Source organism: Fusarium vanettenii, assembly GCF_000151355.1.
Source record: "Fusarium vanettenii 77-13-4 chromosome 5 genomic scaffold NECHAsca_61_chr5_1_0, whole genome shotgun sequence".
Lineage (NCBI taxonomy): Eukaryota > Fungi > Ascomycota > Sordariomycetes > Hypocreales > Nectriaceae > Fusarium > Fusarium vanettenii.
Window position 1 is genome coordinate 6,823 of NW_003315828.1, and position 16,526 is coordinate 23,348.

Here is a 16,526-nt window from a genome sequence, read left to right on the forward strand (position 1 = left end):
ATTATTATATATATTAATAGTAATAATACTATAGCTAATATTAGGCCGGCTTATAGGGTTATAGAAGACTATAGCGTCTTTAGGGTTATAGTTAATAAGATAAAAGAAAGGAGCCTTATCTGTGATAGCTAGTATTACTATTAGGTAAATTATTTATATACCGCGCTAGGCTAAGAGACTAAGCTTATATAGCTTTAGCTAGAACTTTAAGTTACCCTTAAGGATAATATAATATTTATTAATAATAATATAGTCTAGCTAGGCCTAAGATTAAAGTATATTAAGGTAGGTCTAGAAATACTTAATTAATATAGTCTTTAGCGTTATAAAGATAATCCTAGTATATCTAACTATCTAATTAGATTACTACTAAGCCGCTATGATATTTATATCCCTTATGTGATTATAGAGGTTACCCTATAGAGATACTAAGGGTATAATAATAACTATAACCCCGCCGGGATAATTAGCTACTAATAGCTAAAAGAGTAAATTCTTATTACTACTAGTAAGTATAATAGCAATAATTAGGCTTTTATTCTATATAATTACCTATATAATTAGATATTACCTAGGTCAAAAGGTAATATTATTGCCTAATAGCCTCCTTAGCTTAAGAGCTAGGTTAACCCTGCGAAGCTATTTTTAGTAGATAGCCTAGAGCTCTTAGAATTATTTTATATTAATATAAGCTCCTAATTATTTAGAGTTAGATTATATAGTTACTAAGGAGATATAGAGTATAGAGGGAAAACTAAGTAAGTAATATTATTATTAATTAAGCTACTAAAAGCTCTTATGGCGCTAATAGGTCTTAAAGTTAGCTTCTTAGAGACCCCTATTATAGATTATATTAAATATCTAGGCTATATAGCTAGTCTACTTATTTATAATAATATCTTTCTCGCTAAGATCCTCGTAATTAAATACTTTATTATTACTATTATTATTATTAACCTTATTATAAAGGCCTTAGCTTATAATAAATATATCTTAGATAAAGCGATAGTTAATAGCTATAGTAATATACCTCTATAAACTAATACTAAGTATCTTAACCTTAATAATTATACCTTATTATTAGAGTATTTAAGATATCTAGGCTAAGATAAAATTCCTAGGCGATAAGCTAATAGCTTATAGTAAATTATTTATAGCTAGCTAATAGGTTTATTATCTTTTTATGCCCTAAGGGTAACTAAGCTTTAATTAAAGCTCTTAGAGTATTTAATTAGTTGCCTTAGATACCTCTAATCTATTAGGGTTATTTATTTTAGCTAGACCCTTAGTATTCTAGAGGAAAGATAAGAAAATCCGCACTTAATCAGAGGGTATATTAATAATAGTAGCTTTAAAGAAAAGTAATATTAGCTAGAGGTAATATATTAATAATATATTAACCTCCTAAGAAAAAAACTAATAGATAATATATAATCGCTATAATTATAAAAGACCTTTATAGATATATATTATAAATATAATTATATTATAATTAATAAAGATATTATAGATATTACCTAGGGCTATATTACGGTGCTATAATATAAGGATTTCTATACTCTGCGCCGAGAGGCTATTACTAAGGTAAATAAGGATAATAAGGTATTTAAATATCTAATTAATTAATTCTATATATATAGAAAGTACTTATATATCTAGTACTATATTAGGCTAGTTACTCCTCCTATACTATTAGGCCCTTAGCTTAGGCTATTTCTAGATATATATTATAGCCTAGGTCCTTATGCTCTCGCTAGTAACCTAATATAGGCTCTTAAGGAAGAAATAGCCTAGAGTCTGCTCTCGGGTATTATCTTAGATAGAGTCCTATAGAATAGGTAATAAGAGGGCTAATTAGCTATCTAGTAATAAGTAATCCTATTAAAAGAGAAAATCTTAGAATAAAGTAAGCTAAGTAATATTAAGTATAGATTACTAGAGGGCAACTAGGTTCTAGAGTAATAAGTAGATTCCCTTATAGATAATATTAAGGCTATCCTATATTAGAGAGCTAGGAGATATAGAGTTAGCCTTAGTAGCGATTCTATAGCTATAGAGCTAGAAAATAAACTATATTAGGGTAGCTTCTAACCCTAGTATATTACTAAGTATATATTATAATATATAATATTTAATAAGCTTAAGTATATTAGGGATAGCTTTTTATGCTATTATTATGCTTAGACTATTAGTTACCTTTTAATCGATTTTTATACTTCTAATTAAATAGGCCTCCCTAAGTAAGAGAAGTTATAAAACCGCTATAATTATAAAGAGCTATAGCATACATATACTAAAGTTATATTATATATTATTAGGGGTAATACTAAGGATAATAAGAAAGGAGACTATAACAGAATTATATTTAATATCTTTAATATAATAATAAAATAAAGATATAAAGAACCTAAGAGTTACCTCTTTAAGCTAATTAAATATCTTAGTAACTAATTAATTAAATAAATCCCCTTAGGATTATTTCTAGTGGTCCTCTATCTTATTAGAGATATCTATTAGGCTATTATATACTTCTTTTATTTACCGCTAACCTTAAATAATAGCTATTTAGCGGGGTTATTAAGCTTAAAGTAGCGCAGAGTATAGAGTAAGAGCTACTTAATTACCTAGGTATATCTCTACTTAGTTTCTTACTTATAGTTATAACTAAAAGGCTTCTAGTTAGCTATATTAATATTAAACCTATTAACTTCGAACTATGCTATATATAGAACCTCTTATTAGTAGAGGAGGCCTTATACCTCCTATATTAATTAATTAAGTATATATAATATAAAAATAAAGCTAAGATTATTAGACTTATTTAATATAATAGAACTTAGGTTAATATTAAGGGAAATTAATCTATATAGAAAGTCCTTTTAATTAATAAAGTTATAGAGGTAATTAATTAAGCTAAGCTAATTAAGCTAAGGCTATAGCTATATAAATTAGTCTAATTACTCTATAAGGTTAGCTTCCTTTTAATAAATAAAAAGGGCCTAGGCCTAGAATAACGCAAAGAGATCTATCTAATTAAATAATTTAGCCTTTAGCTATTATATATTAACCTCGAAATACTCGCTATAATAACCTTTCTAAAAGAGCTACTAGTAGAATACCCTAGAATACTATAATTAAGAAGAGGATAGCAATATAATTATTTAGGCTATAGCCTTAGGTAGTCTTCTAGCTTAGCCCCTCTAGTTAGATTATTAATACTCTAACCATAGATACTAGCGGAGTTCTATAAGGCTAGAATAGACTTAAGGGTAACTAGAGGTAAATATATACTTAAAGCTATTTCCTCTTATTTCTCTAAGCTTAGGGATTAAAGGCCTAAGGGGAATAAGATAGGGCAGCTATTAAAGGCTATTAGTATTTTTAATATAATTAAATAATTATACTTATTAAATAGCTAGGTTAATCTCTATTAATATAAGATTATAAGGAAGCTACTTTAGGTATCGCTAGATATAATCGCCGAGGATAATAACCTTATAGGTTTTATAAGTAAAAAAAAAGAAGCTTAAGATATAAATAAAATACTCTATTTTAAGAGAATAAATAATAATTTTTATAATTATAAAATTATATATTAGCTAATAATAGTATTAGAAGACCTTATAAATTCTAACCCTAAGTTAATAACTTTTACCCTAAGTAAAATAGAATTAATAATTAATTAGTAATTAGTCTTAGAGGGCTAAGATAAAAGGGGCATAGCTTAAATAGGGGTAAGCTATATTAAAATAACCTTAAATCTAAGGGTTATATTAATATCTTAAGAATAAAGTATATTCTAGATACTAGGTTAGCTAAAATAAGCTAATTAATTACTCTTTTATCTTCTTATTAATTTCTAAGCTCTTATAATAATAAGAATCTAGTTTTTTAGAAAACCTAGGGTTAATAGGGTATAAAACCTAGGCTTTATAGGTGAGCTATTAGCGCTATGCTAATATAAGAGTATTCGGGTCATGCCGGCTATCGCCGGCAGGTCAGGAAATCCTCGGATTATTGCATAGGTCTCAGGCTATATAAAACCTTTCTCGCCGAAGGCTCGCAGAGACTTCGGCAAATTAAAGTCATATTAATATATAGAACCTACCTTTTTATCTCTAATATTATCCTAATTATGCCTATTAGGCCTATACCTTTATAATTCTTTAACTTCTACCTATATAGAAGATTAGCACATTATTAAGATAGATAGGTCTAATAGGAATACCCCTACTATATAGTAGCCGATAGCTTAGCGCCAAGCTAGCGAAGATAATCCAAAGGGGTTATAGCAAGAGAGGCAAATAGCTATATTACCTATCGGCATAGCTATAGGACTAGGAGTCCTAGGTTATATAAATATAGAAAACCTCGAATAGCTAATCCGAGAGAGTAGGGAGTAGCTTATAACCCCTATTATAGATACCCTCCCGATAACTCCGCGAGAATATAGAGGCTATTCTTTAAGATACTTAGAAGAGATTACTTACCTATTAGGTAATAAGTAGCAATAGCTAAGGGCCTATACCCCGGCTATAATGCCCTTCGAGGAGTATATATTACCTATGCTATATATAGTACCTATTAGAAAGTATATACCGCTAATATAACGCTAAAGAAGAGCAAGTTTATTATCGGGATCCTTAAGAGGCTCCTTATCCTTAGGGAGGTTATAAAGGTCATAAAGAAAAGAGCAATAATACCGCTAATAAATTAAATAAGAATAATAATAAATAATCTTAGATAGACTATTATAATAGAACTAAATACTAATATAACTTATTAATTATCTAGCGCTAACTTACTAAAAAGACTATAAGAAGCCCCCGATATATAACTATAAGCACCTAGCTAAATATACTAATACGGTTAAGGTCAATAACTAGATTAAGGCTATTAAATCGGCCAACTAGATAAGACCTAATACCACGGCCTAATAATAGATCGAATAGTCTATAACTAAGCTTAGCTATGCCCTCTAGACGGAATAGAGAATATACGCTATAGGCTTACCGATAGATCTTCCTTCCTAGGAAGAATATCTTATATTTATGCGGAGGTAATATATTAATCTAGAACTATAAGAACGGCAGGCAAGAGACTAACTTAGAGTTATTATATAGGGGAAAAAAGAAACCCCTTTATAATACTTCGCGCGATAATATACCCTCCGCGATATATTACCGACGAAATAAGAAGAGGATAAGGGCATAGCCTATTACTTCTTCTATTACTTAGCACTAAGAGTTAAGAGAGAGCTTAAGCGGATTAAATAGCCCTTAGATAGGGCCAAAGATATTACTAATAAGGCAAAATATATCTAGAATTAATCCTAAGCTAATAATAAGGCTAAGAGGAAGCATAAGCTAGATATCTCTAAGCCTTTAGCGAAGAGATATTATTCCCCTTATTAAGGAGGCTATAAGGGAACCCCTAGGGGAAGCTTATCCTCGGGACCTCTATTAAGAGTAGGGTTAAAATACCTACGAGGGAACTAAAGCTATTCTAATATACCTATATTAGCGATATATCGCCTATATAATAATAAGAGACCTATGGCGATTAGATACTATAATTATAACTAACTAGGATATAAGGCATTAAATTACCTATTAAAGAAATTAATTAATATAAATTAAGCCCCTCTTAGAAGAGGTAGCCCTTCGGCGAAAATTAATTATACCTACGCCGGAGAAGAATTAAATAACTCAGAAAATTAAGATAAATAGAGAAAAAACCTATCCCTCTATCTATAACCCCTATTAAATAGGTACCCACGGGGAAGACCGCCTAAGCTAAAAGACTAGCTCTCTGAGGGCTCGCCGAGGAAGAACTAAATATACTCCTCGATATAGGGTCTAAGATCGATCTAATTAATATAGACCTTATTAGAAGGCTAAGGCTTAAACCTATAATAAACTATACTACCCTAGGGCTAGAATCCTTTAGGGGGGATAAAATAAACCTAGGAAATGCCTACTAATTTACCTTCTTCCTTATTAATAATAATAGGAACCCACGGAAGGTATAATAAGTATTCATAGGGTCTAATACTAGGTTAAGGAGGCATAATATAATCCTATCCTATTATTTAATAGGCTAAGAAGGCATTATAATTAACTATACTATTAACTTATAGTATTATTAAGAGATCGCGCTTATAGACCCTAAGTCCCTTCTCTAAGATATTATTAAGAACCATAAAATAGCCTATATATTATATATTACGGCTACCCTCTTACTAGAGGAAAAAAATATAGCTACGCTCGGCGAGCTATTAGATACCAGAAGGGAAGATAAAAATAAATTCCCTCTAGAACTTAAAGGCTTAGAAGGGTTTTTCGACGAGGATATAGCCAAGGGGATACCACTCTTACCAAAGGTATCCCATAAGATCGATCTTATTAAAGGAAGTAAACTACTATATAGGCCGCTATACCCTATAAATAAGGCCTAATATAATACCCTTCGGGAATACCTCGCCGAGAACTTAGCAAATAATCAGATTAAATATTTAATAAGCAAAGCGAGTACCTTAATCCTCTTTATTCTTAAGAAAGATAGAGGAATAAGGTTATATATAGACTATCGAGGGTTAAATAAGGTTATAATTAAGAATTATTATTTATTCCCCCTTATTAGAGACCTCCTAGACTAGCTCGCAGGAGTAAAATAGATCTTAAAGATTAATATCTATAATATATACTATTATATAAAAGTCGCAGAAGAAGACTAATAGAAGATAATATTCTATATAAGATATAGATACTTCTAATATATAGTTATGCTATTTAGGCTCACTAATGCACCGACTATATTCTAGGCATATATTCACCGATTACTTATTAATATATTAGATATATATTATATATCCTATATAGATAATATCCTTATCTACTTATAGATAAGAGAGGAATATATTAAATACCTATAAGAGGTCTTATAATAGCTCGCCGAAGTATAGCTATATAGCAAGCTATCTAAGTATAAATTCTACTAATAAAGTATTAAATTCCTTAGGTATATTATTACCTAGGAAAGAATTAAGATAGACCCTATTAAGGTTAAATCAATCTCTAAGTAAGAGGCTCTAATTAGCTTTAAGGATATATAAGTATTCCTAGGGTTTTATAACTTTTATCGCAAATTTATTATATATTACTCGGCGATTATTAGCCCGATTATATCCCTATTAAAGGGGAATAAGAATAAAAAGAAAAGCGGCGAGTTTATATAGATATTAAAGGCAAAATAAGCCTTCTAATAGCTTAAGTATACTTTCTACTCCGCGATAATTCTCTAATATTAAGATCTATTACTACTAATAAGGGTAAAAATAGACGCCTTAATAAGAGCTATTTCTAATATCTTAATATAATTAATTAATACCTAATAGCGATTAATCGCTTATTAGTCGCAGAAGCTATAAGACTAAGAGTAATAATAAGCCACGGGCTAATAAGAGCTACTAATAATTATTAAGAGCCTTAAATATTAGGCATATTACTTATAAAGGCTTTTAGAGAAATTCTTTATCCTAATAGATTACTAGGCGCTTACCGGTATTATTAAAGTATTAATAAAAGATCTATAAGGTAGACTTACCTATTAAGTATACTAATTATTTATATTTAATTTTAATATTAAATATTAACTAGGCATAAAGAACCCTATAGATAGCCTCTTAAGGAGACTAAACTATATAAAAAGAGAGATCTCCTATAAAGATATCTTACTTATACTAGCTAAAAAGCTAGAGCTTATATATAAGCTATTAGAGCCCACTTAGCGATATATCGCCGCGCTTAAAGGTAAGATAAGTATTTTATCTATATATATCTACGCAATAAGGGCTATAATAAGGGGTCCTCCCCCCTCCTATAAGCACAAGCCAAAAAGCACTACTTACTATATAATATCCGCTATTATAACTCGATATTAATAGGCAAAGATAAAAAGAGTAGATACTCCACGGACCACTAAGTAAATAGAGGACTCTCAGCGAGCCTCCAGGGACCTAACTCTAGCTAGGGTTACTATTCCGGAGTAATATATCCCACGCCTAGTCATAAGAGAGCTTATAGAGGGCGAAATAGCACTTCCCTCCTAGCCTTCTAAGAAATTCAAGATATTAATTAAAGAACTATAGAGCTAAGACTAATAATATTAATACTTTATAGTAAAGGCTCAGGGAATCACCGGCAAATATAAGAGATATATAATAGACTCCTAAGACTTATTATATTATAAGGGATAACTAATTATCCTAGACTAAGGAGCTATAAAGATAGAGATCCTTCGCCGATACTATAATAACCCGAGAGCAGGTTATATAGGGTCCTAAAAGATACTTAACCTTATTTCGAGGAAGTTTTACTAATAAGGCATCGCGGAAGATATCCGAGAGTATATTAAAAGCTACCCGATATACTAAGGTATTAGAGTTCCGAGGCATAGACCCTACGGGAAACTCTAGTCCCTATTACTATTATTATACCTATTCTAAGAGATTAGCCTCGATTTTATAATTAAGCTTCTACTAAGTACTTAAAGTAATAGTAATAATTATAACGCGATTCTTATTATTATATATAGGATAACTAAGTTCGCGCTATTTATACTAATAATAAAGAAACTAAGAGCTATAGAGCTCATAGCTCTCCTATATAAGTATATAGAAAGCTAATTTAATATACTAAAAGGGATAATTAGCGACTAAGATAAGCTAATTACTAATAAATTCTAGGTAGACCTTATAAAAAAATAGGCGATCTATCGCCGATTATTAACCGTATATTATTTGCAGATAGATAATTAAATAGAATATACTTATTAAATACTTAAGAAATATCTAAGAGTATATATAAGAGACTCGCCTAAAAGATAGGCGATATAACTCCTAGATATTACCTTCGCCTATAATAATAATAAATACTTAACTATTAGGGTCTCCTTAATAAAAGCATTATTTAACTACTACCCGAGATATATAAAATATATCCTAATAAAGATAGAGATAAATATATAAGGCATCGCCGAATACTTAATAATACTAGGCCGCATATAGACCTAAGCATAGGTATACTAAGAGAAGGCTTTAAAATCCTAGGTAAAATACTATAACTTAAGGCATAAGCTATAGACCTATTCTTAGGGATAAATTATTAGAGTATTAATAAAGAACTAGAGATTTAAATACCCTAAGCTAGCCCCGAGATTTATAAAAGCTAAGGTCCTTAATAAATATAGCAAGTAGGCCTATGCCTTAGAGCTACTAAAGAAGTACTAGCATATATATAATATATTCTATATATTACTTATAGAGCCATAGAATAATTATAAGGCTATTAGTAATACTACGTAAGAGTAGCTAGAGCTTAAGGATAAGCCTAATAAGTAAGAGGTAAAAAAAGTAATCTTATATAAAGATATAAGAGATAAGACTTTCTACCTTATTAAGTAGAAGGGTTAGCTAATAGAATATAATACCTAGGAACTAAAAGAATATTTAGAAAATATATAAGTAATAATAAAGAAATACCTTAAAGTCACGAGGAAAGATTATAAGAAATAAGATAAGGCATAGCTAGATATATGCTAAAAGCACTATAATAAAAAAAGTCTTATTAATCTAAATATAAAATAAAAAACTTAAATATAAAAATAAAATAAAATAAAACTATGCCGGGTTATTAATAAAGATAAGAGATTACTCGCCGAGGCATCGCAATATAGGCGCAGAATAATATAAATAAGGGCTAAGTCAAAAAATAAGGCCATAATAGCAGAAGACCCAGGGAATACAAAGAACCGACACATCGGCAATAAAACGCAATAAGCTCTCAAGGGTTATTATTAGCACTACTACGACCACCACCACGACTACTATAACCTCCGCCACGAGCAATTTAGCTACGAGTCTTACGGGCCCTCTTAGGGGGTCTACTTAGCGAAAGATTAAGAGCCTTATCATTATTATTACTACTATTAATAAGACGAGCATGCTTATGGCCACTAAGAGTCAATAAAGGGTCAACGGGGCCTTAGAGATAAGGACCCTAGCTAACAAAGGAAATAAAATAAATAAGACCAGGGTTACTATCATCGATAGCCTAATTAACGATATTATATAGCTCGCCGAGACCACCCATAATATCATAGTTATTACCCTTAACCTCGATATTAATTCTCGGGTTATTTTTAGCGCTATCTAGGCAATTAATCGCCTTAAGTAATAACTAAGTAAAAATATTATTACGAATATAGATAGGGGTAGTAATAGCGATATAACTAGTTATCTTAGAAAGGTTTATCTAGGCTCTAGCCTATACGTAGAATATTAGCCGATACTTAGGCGAAAGGAAGATAAAACTTATACCTTAGAGGCAAAGTAGGGATAATAGCTCTTAGTTAGAGGTAAGCTCTTATATCTAGATATAAGATAACTAGAGCGCATCCTTAGACTTCTATAACATAGGGTCATAAAGGCGATCAATAACCTTCCGCTAAGTATATACTATATCCTTAACGGCATAATTAGCGCGCTAAATCTAATAGTAAGTATATAAAGAAGGGTTAGTAATAATATTATCGCAAAGATTATAAATATTATTCTACGAGGCCTAGGTAATACCCTAAAGCTTATAGGGAATCTATAAAGTATTAGTAATAACTTAGAGAATATAATAAAAAGAGAGGAAAAAAAACTTATAGAGCTATACTTCTTCTTATTATAGGCATATAATAAGTAATAATTTAGCGACTAATTAATAATATAAGAGATTTAAGGGTTCTTATCTATATATTCTAGGCAATATATATAAGGAACCTCACTTAGATCTATCTTCTAGAAATTAATAGTAGTATTATATATAAACTTCAAGAGCATAGCAGAATAAATAGCTAAGAAAGATATCGCCGAAAGCTTCGCGACGGGTAAATAAATAAGTAATATAAGAATAAGAGAGAAAACTAAAGAATCATATACGATTCAGGAAGATAAGACTAATAGGGATCGCAGAGGCTACGGCGATATTATTATAATAAGCAGCAGAATTATTATTATAAGGAAAAAGAAAATAAAAGAAAGAAGATTATTATAAAATAAAAAAACTTTAATTATAATAGTAATAGCTATATTTAAGCCGCTAATGCTAAATAGCTAGCAACGCGAGGCAATTACTAACCTAACGGCGACTAATTAACCACAAAAGAAAATAATAAATCTACGACAAAAATCATAATTATCACAAAGGGAAAGCGCAAAAGAGGCAGCGAATAATCAGCGATATATCATAAAGAGTTATTAAAGCTCGAGATTAATTAAAAGATAGCTATATTTAGATATCTTTAGTATTAAACAAAAGAATAAGATAATTAGCTAGATAAGCTTAAGGGACTAAGCTCTCTAGAGAGGGAGCAATTATAAGAGTATTCGGGTCATACCGGCTATCGCCGGCAGGTCAAGAAATCCTCGGATCATTACATAGGTCTCAGGCTATGCAAAACCTTTCTCGCCGAAGGCTCGCAGAGACTTTAGCAAATTAAAGTTATATTAATATATAGAACCTACCTTTTCATCTCTAATATCATCCTAATCGTGCCTATCAGGCCCATACCTTTACAAATTATAACATAATTAAGTAGCATACCAATTAAGCCAATAGACCCGCAAAAGATCAACCAGTTCAGGCATAATATGCCAGAACTATGCCATACTTCTATCTATAAGGCTTTTCAGGGGTCACATAACCACGCACATAACCCACCTCCTTATAATTACTCCCCTTCTCATAGCAGCGCGACCCAAGCTATAACCCTATAGACCAATCAGAGCCCCCGGATCATTACGCCTATCTAACCACATGACCCCGCTACAGGGTCAAAAGCAATACCAATAGAGGTTAACCCCTAAGGCTAGCCGCAGCAGGCAACTATATACCGCCTTATAAGCCTAATATAAGCTTATTCATTTCTCGCCGAGCCTTTGCCGACGTCACGGGCTATTTCATAGTTAGCCACCTATACGCGCAACAGGAATTAAACCCACGACCTTTTGCCAGAAGACCCACATTATGCCTAAACAATTATAACATAATTAGGTAGCATGCCAATTAAGCCAATAGACCCGCAAAAGATCAACCAGTTCAGGCATAACGTGCCGGAACTATGCCACACCTCTATCTATAAGGCTTTTCAGGGGTCATATAACCACGCATATAACCCACCTCCTTACAGCTAAATGCCTATATAAAAAAACCTTAGGTTAGCTAACCCCCGATTATAATATATAGTAGGGAATATTATATAGATTTTTTTAATTTTAAGATATAACTTAATATTTTATTAATAAAGAATTTTAAAGAATTAAATTAATTATTTATTAAGGATAGGCTATAGATATAGCCTTACGGATAAGATTAATAAAAAGGGGACCTTATATTATAACCTAAGATAACTTAGTTAATAGCTAGCTTATATAATATAAAAAGGGGAAATATTAAGTTAATTAATAAAAGATTACTTAGCTTACTTAATAATCCTATTAATTTATAGATTACTAGGATTATAAAATAATCCTTATAATCTAATAGAAATATTAAGTATATAAAATATATTTATTATACTTTCTTATATAGTAACTATCTTAGCTATTAATATAACTTAGTTATACTTAATACTATTAAGTATATTACTAGACGTAATATTATATTACTCTTTAAGGCTATGTAATATAATCTAATGCTAATATAAACTAGTACGACCGGTTTATCCCTTAGTAAATACCTTCTTGTTATAAATCCCTCTTTTAGCTATATAGTTTAATATATTTTATTTCTTTAATAAACTACTGCGCTTAGGCAGCTCGGATTAGCTATTAATAAGTATTAATTTCTAAAATAAATAATTAATATATTTTTAATACTCTCTTTTAAATAGCAATACTCTTTATTAAAGGTATAACTAATAGGCTATATTATGTAGCTATAAAGGAAATAACTTCTTAATTTCTATTATTTAATATATAAATAATCGATCTATCTAAATTCTTCGCTAACTCGACGCATCGCTGGTCTATAAACCTGGTGTAAAGGTGCGCCGCACAGAGATTAATCGCTGATGAAAAAGCAAACCCCCCAAGCCAGGAAAAAGCGAATTGGGCTGTATGGTTATTGGCTTCTGGTGTCCCAGGAAAGGGTCCCCACGTAGCAACGTACCACAGAGAGTCCCTCAGAGGTTGTTGGAAGATATGGTAGACGGATTGGTGCACCAAGTAGAGCGGGAATGAGATCTTTCCCAGGTATTGTATTGGCGTAGAATTAAGTGGGCGTTGGAGATGGGCCGACTTGCTGATTGCGTAGACAACAAGGACTGAGCCAGTTGTCCTCCAGCACTGGCTTATAGTGTCCCAGTCGTTCTCCCAGCGCGAAGATTCGACAAGCTCTAAGATTCGGTATCCTGGTGGCAAAGAGCCATGGTCATTAAGACAGACTAACCAAACTCCAAGAATGAAGGAGAGGTACGTTCGGATGGTGGTGAAGCTGATGAGTGATGGCTTTGTCCGTTGCCCTAGCAGGGAATACTGAGGCAGTTTTGCCTCCTCGCTCATGGCCTCGGGGTTTGACCAAACGTGCACCTCCGCCAGATAGAGGCCCGCCAAGAAGGCGAATACATCCCACAGACCAAAATAGAACCAGTAGGCCACCAAAGTTCCTAGTGCCAAACGCCGAAGGTGTGGCCGCCAGAACGCAAGCCCCAGCACCGCAAGGTAAACAATGTAGGAACCGCGGAATTCAAGTGCCATGGTCCAGAGTTGCGTGTTGAGGCCAATATGAGTTGGAAATGAGATAATGTTCATATTGTCGAGCATGTAGCTAAAGACAAAGGTGACGTGCGACCAAGGCGCAGTCCAAGGTCGCCGGCCCAGGACAAGGTCGCCAAAGTCCCATTGATAAACATTGCAAAAGAAGAGAAGTTGCGAAATGGTGGCAATGCAGAAGACGGGGAGATATATGCGCAAGACACGGCGAGTGGCGGCCGAAGAAAGGCGGCGTAGAAATTCAGATCTATTGTTGTCTCGTAGTTGTAGAAGATTGATGGACATGGCATAGCCAGAAATGACAAAAAACAGCGGCACCATGGCCTGCGATGCAAAGATGAGGCGAATGGGAGGTAGCTGAATGAGCCTCCGGTTTGCCTCGGCGGGTTCGGCCCAGTACGACCGGAAGCCGGAGGTCATGAAACCACCGTTTATGACGCTGCCCAGGAAATAGTGGTCTGTGGTGACGACAGCTGCGGCGATGCCACGAAGGCCATCGAGCCAGGTAGTGCGGTCCATGACAGCTAGCGATTGTTGGAAAGAAATTGTCCTGACGTAGCGGACCTGGACCATTCTTGACGTTTTCTGAGGCTGGTCCCCTTTAAGAGAACGCTTCAAACACAAACTATTGCTTTGTAGTACAGAGCCAAAAACGGAGGGTCCGGGGAGTTGTGGTCGCCCGGGGCCTTCGCACTTGAGATTCTCAGATTCATTTATTCCACCATTTTGCAGATACCCCTAGCACTCTGTGGCGTTGTGGGCTTAATGACCCGATTTTCAGCATATTAAGCACCCCACTACCTTAGCCTTGAGTTGTATTTCGGAGACTGGAATATTCATGTAGTTGCCCTCCATAGTTGTTGCGCCTCCACTTGGTGACAAGGTTTATCGGTATATTAATAACGGCATATTAGTAACGGCATATTAATAACGGTAGGGTATATAGTCGAAAAATTCACCGTACAGCCGAAAAGCCTACATCTGCTGCAACTATAGCGACATGCTAAACCACGCATTTATAGCGCACCTGTCAACGGCTCACTACGCAATGATATCGGATGATTATCACTCTGTGCCGCTATTTGGATGCTTCGTATCGATGTTCGTAATTATTAAATGAGCAATTACATAGGAAAATCCCTAATACTATTTCTTTCTATATCACTCGCTGGCACTGCATGATGCTAGCAGCTTTCCAAAGAGACCTACTGCTTTTACAGTTCTTAGTTTCTTTTTCTAAGTCCCCAAACACTTTCAATTCGAATTACGACGCATGATTTTGTGATATGGCTCTGACATTTGGTCCTCAACCTCCTGGTGGTTTTCGCCACTCCTTCCAATATGCCCGAGGTCAATTTTTGGTTCTACGAGGGCTAAGAATGAGCTTATGCGTTGTGGCTACTATGCTGATACTTGTTTGGCTTGGCATAGGCTTGCCAAGTAACATCACGCAATACCATGTTGCCAAATACCCCTCAACATTGCTTCCAAGTTCTGTAGGCACTAGTCAAGGCAGATTCCCACGCAAAATCTGGCAGACTTGGAAGCACGCGCCGCCCTCTTTTTCGAGAGAGGAACTAGAACGTGCACGAACATGGACTGAAAAGAACCCTGAATGGAGATGGGAGGTTTTGACTGATGCCAATGAACTGGAATATGTCGAACGCCACTTTGGGCCCCACGGATTCAACAGACCAGACATTGTCGAGTTTTTCAGGACTGTTTCGATCACAATCATCAAAGCAGATCTATTACGTTATCTCGTCATGTACGTTGAAGGAGGGCTATATACCGACATAGACGTGGAGGCTCGGAAGTCTATACCTGAGTTTATCCCGAAAACTTTCGACGAAGCAGAAATCGACATGGTTATCGGGATCGAGACCGACGAGCCTAAGTTTAAGGATCATCCCATGCTCGGAGCTGTTGCGCGAAACTTTTGCCAGTGGACTTTCATGTGCAAGCCGCAACTGCCTTTTCTGATCAAGTTGGTTGACAATGCCATGGCCAGGCTTCACGACCTCGCCAAACAGCAAGGTGTTCCTATTCCCGAAGTACGCTTGTACTTTAACCAAGTGATAAGATGCACTGGTCCTGAGGTATTCACCGATGTTATCATACAATACATGAATGAGCAGAGGATTCAAGGGCCGCCCATCACCTGGAATAACTTTCATCACATGGATGAGGCAATACTAGTCGGTCGTATACTAGTACTACCAGTCAAGGCATTTGCGGCGGGGCAAACCCATTCGAGGTCGGGTGCAACTCACGAGATACCCACAGCACTTGTGAAGCATCACTATTCCGTATCAAACTGGAAGTCTCAACATTCAAGATATAAGCATCCTGTGTACGGCGAATTGGATGAATGTTGCTTCGACGAAGCCTGCGTGGATCAATGGGATAGAAACGTGAAGGCATATGAGAATTTTCAGAACAAAGGCAATCTCAACTAGCTACATCGGAAAGCAGTTCATAACTATAGGAAAGACCTTCAATCACTCTACTGTTTTATCTTAAAAGCCTATCGAACTTTGCACTCTACTCTTCTTATACTCATCCGACGCCCCCTGGCAAAGGTAGTGATCTATAACCAAATCCAAATCCCTCGCCTCAATATCCAATCACCCTGGCGCTGCGTCATCGACTCCAAAGCTCAACCAAATCTCATCATCCAAAAACACATGACTCCTATCATGAAGAT

At 34.1% G+C, this 16,526-nt stretch overlaps 2 protein-coding genes across 2 annotated transcripts; one reads left to right on the forward strand and one right to left on the reverse strand.

The window, feature by feature from the left end:
• Window positions 1–13,003: 13,003 nt before the first annotated feature.
• Window positions 13,004–14,338, reverse strand: NECHADRAFT_39684 (uncharacterized protein; the record flags this gene model as incomplete). The annotated part of the gene is made up of 1 exon (XM_003040586.1): window positions 13,004–14,338. One exon carries the CDS (start codon window positions 14,336–14,338, stop codon window positions 13,004–13,006), a length of 1,335 nt encoding a protein of 444 aa, XP_003040632.1.
• An 884-nt stretch (window positions 14,339–15,222) lies between these two features.
• On the forward strand, window positions 15,223–16,278 carry NECHADRAFT_106087 (uncharacterized protein; the record flags this gene model as incomplete). The annotated part of the gene is made up of 1 exon (XM_003040553.1): window positions 15,223–16,278. One exon carries the CDS (start codon window positions 15,223–15,225, stop codon window positions 16,276–16,278), a length of 1,056 nt encoding a protein of 351 aa, XP_003040599.1.
• Between the last annotated feature and the right edge of the window lie 248 nt (window positions 16,279–16,526).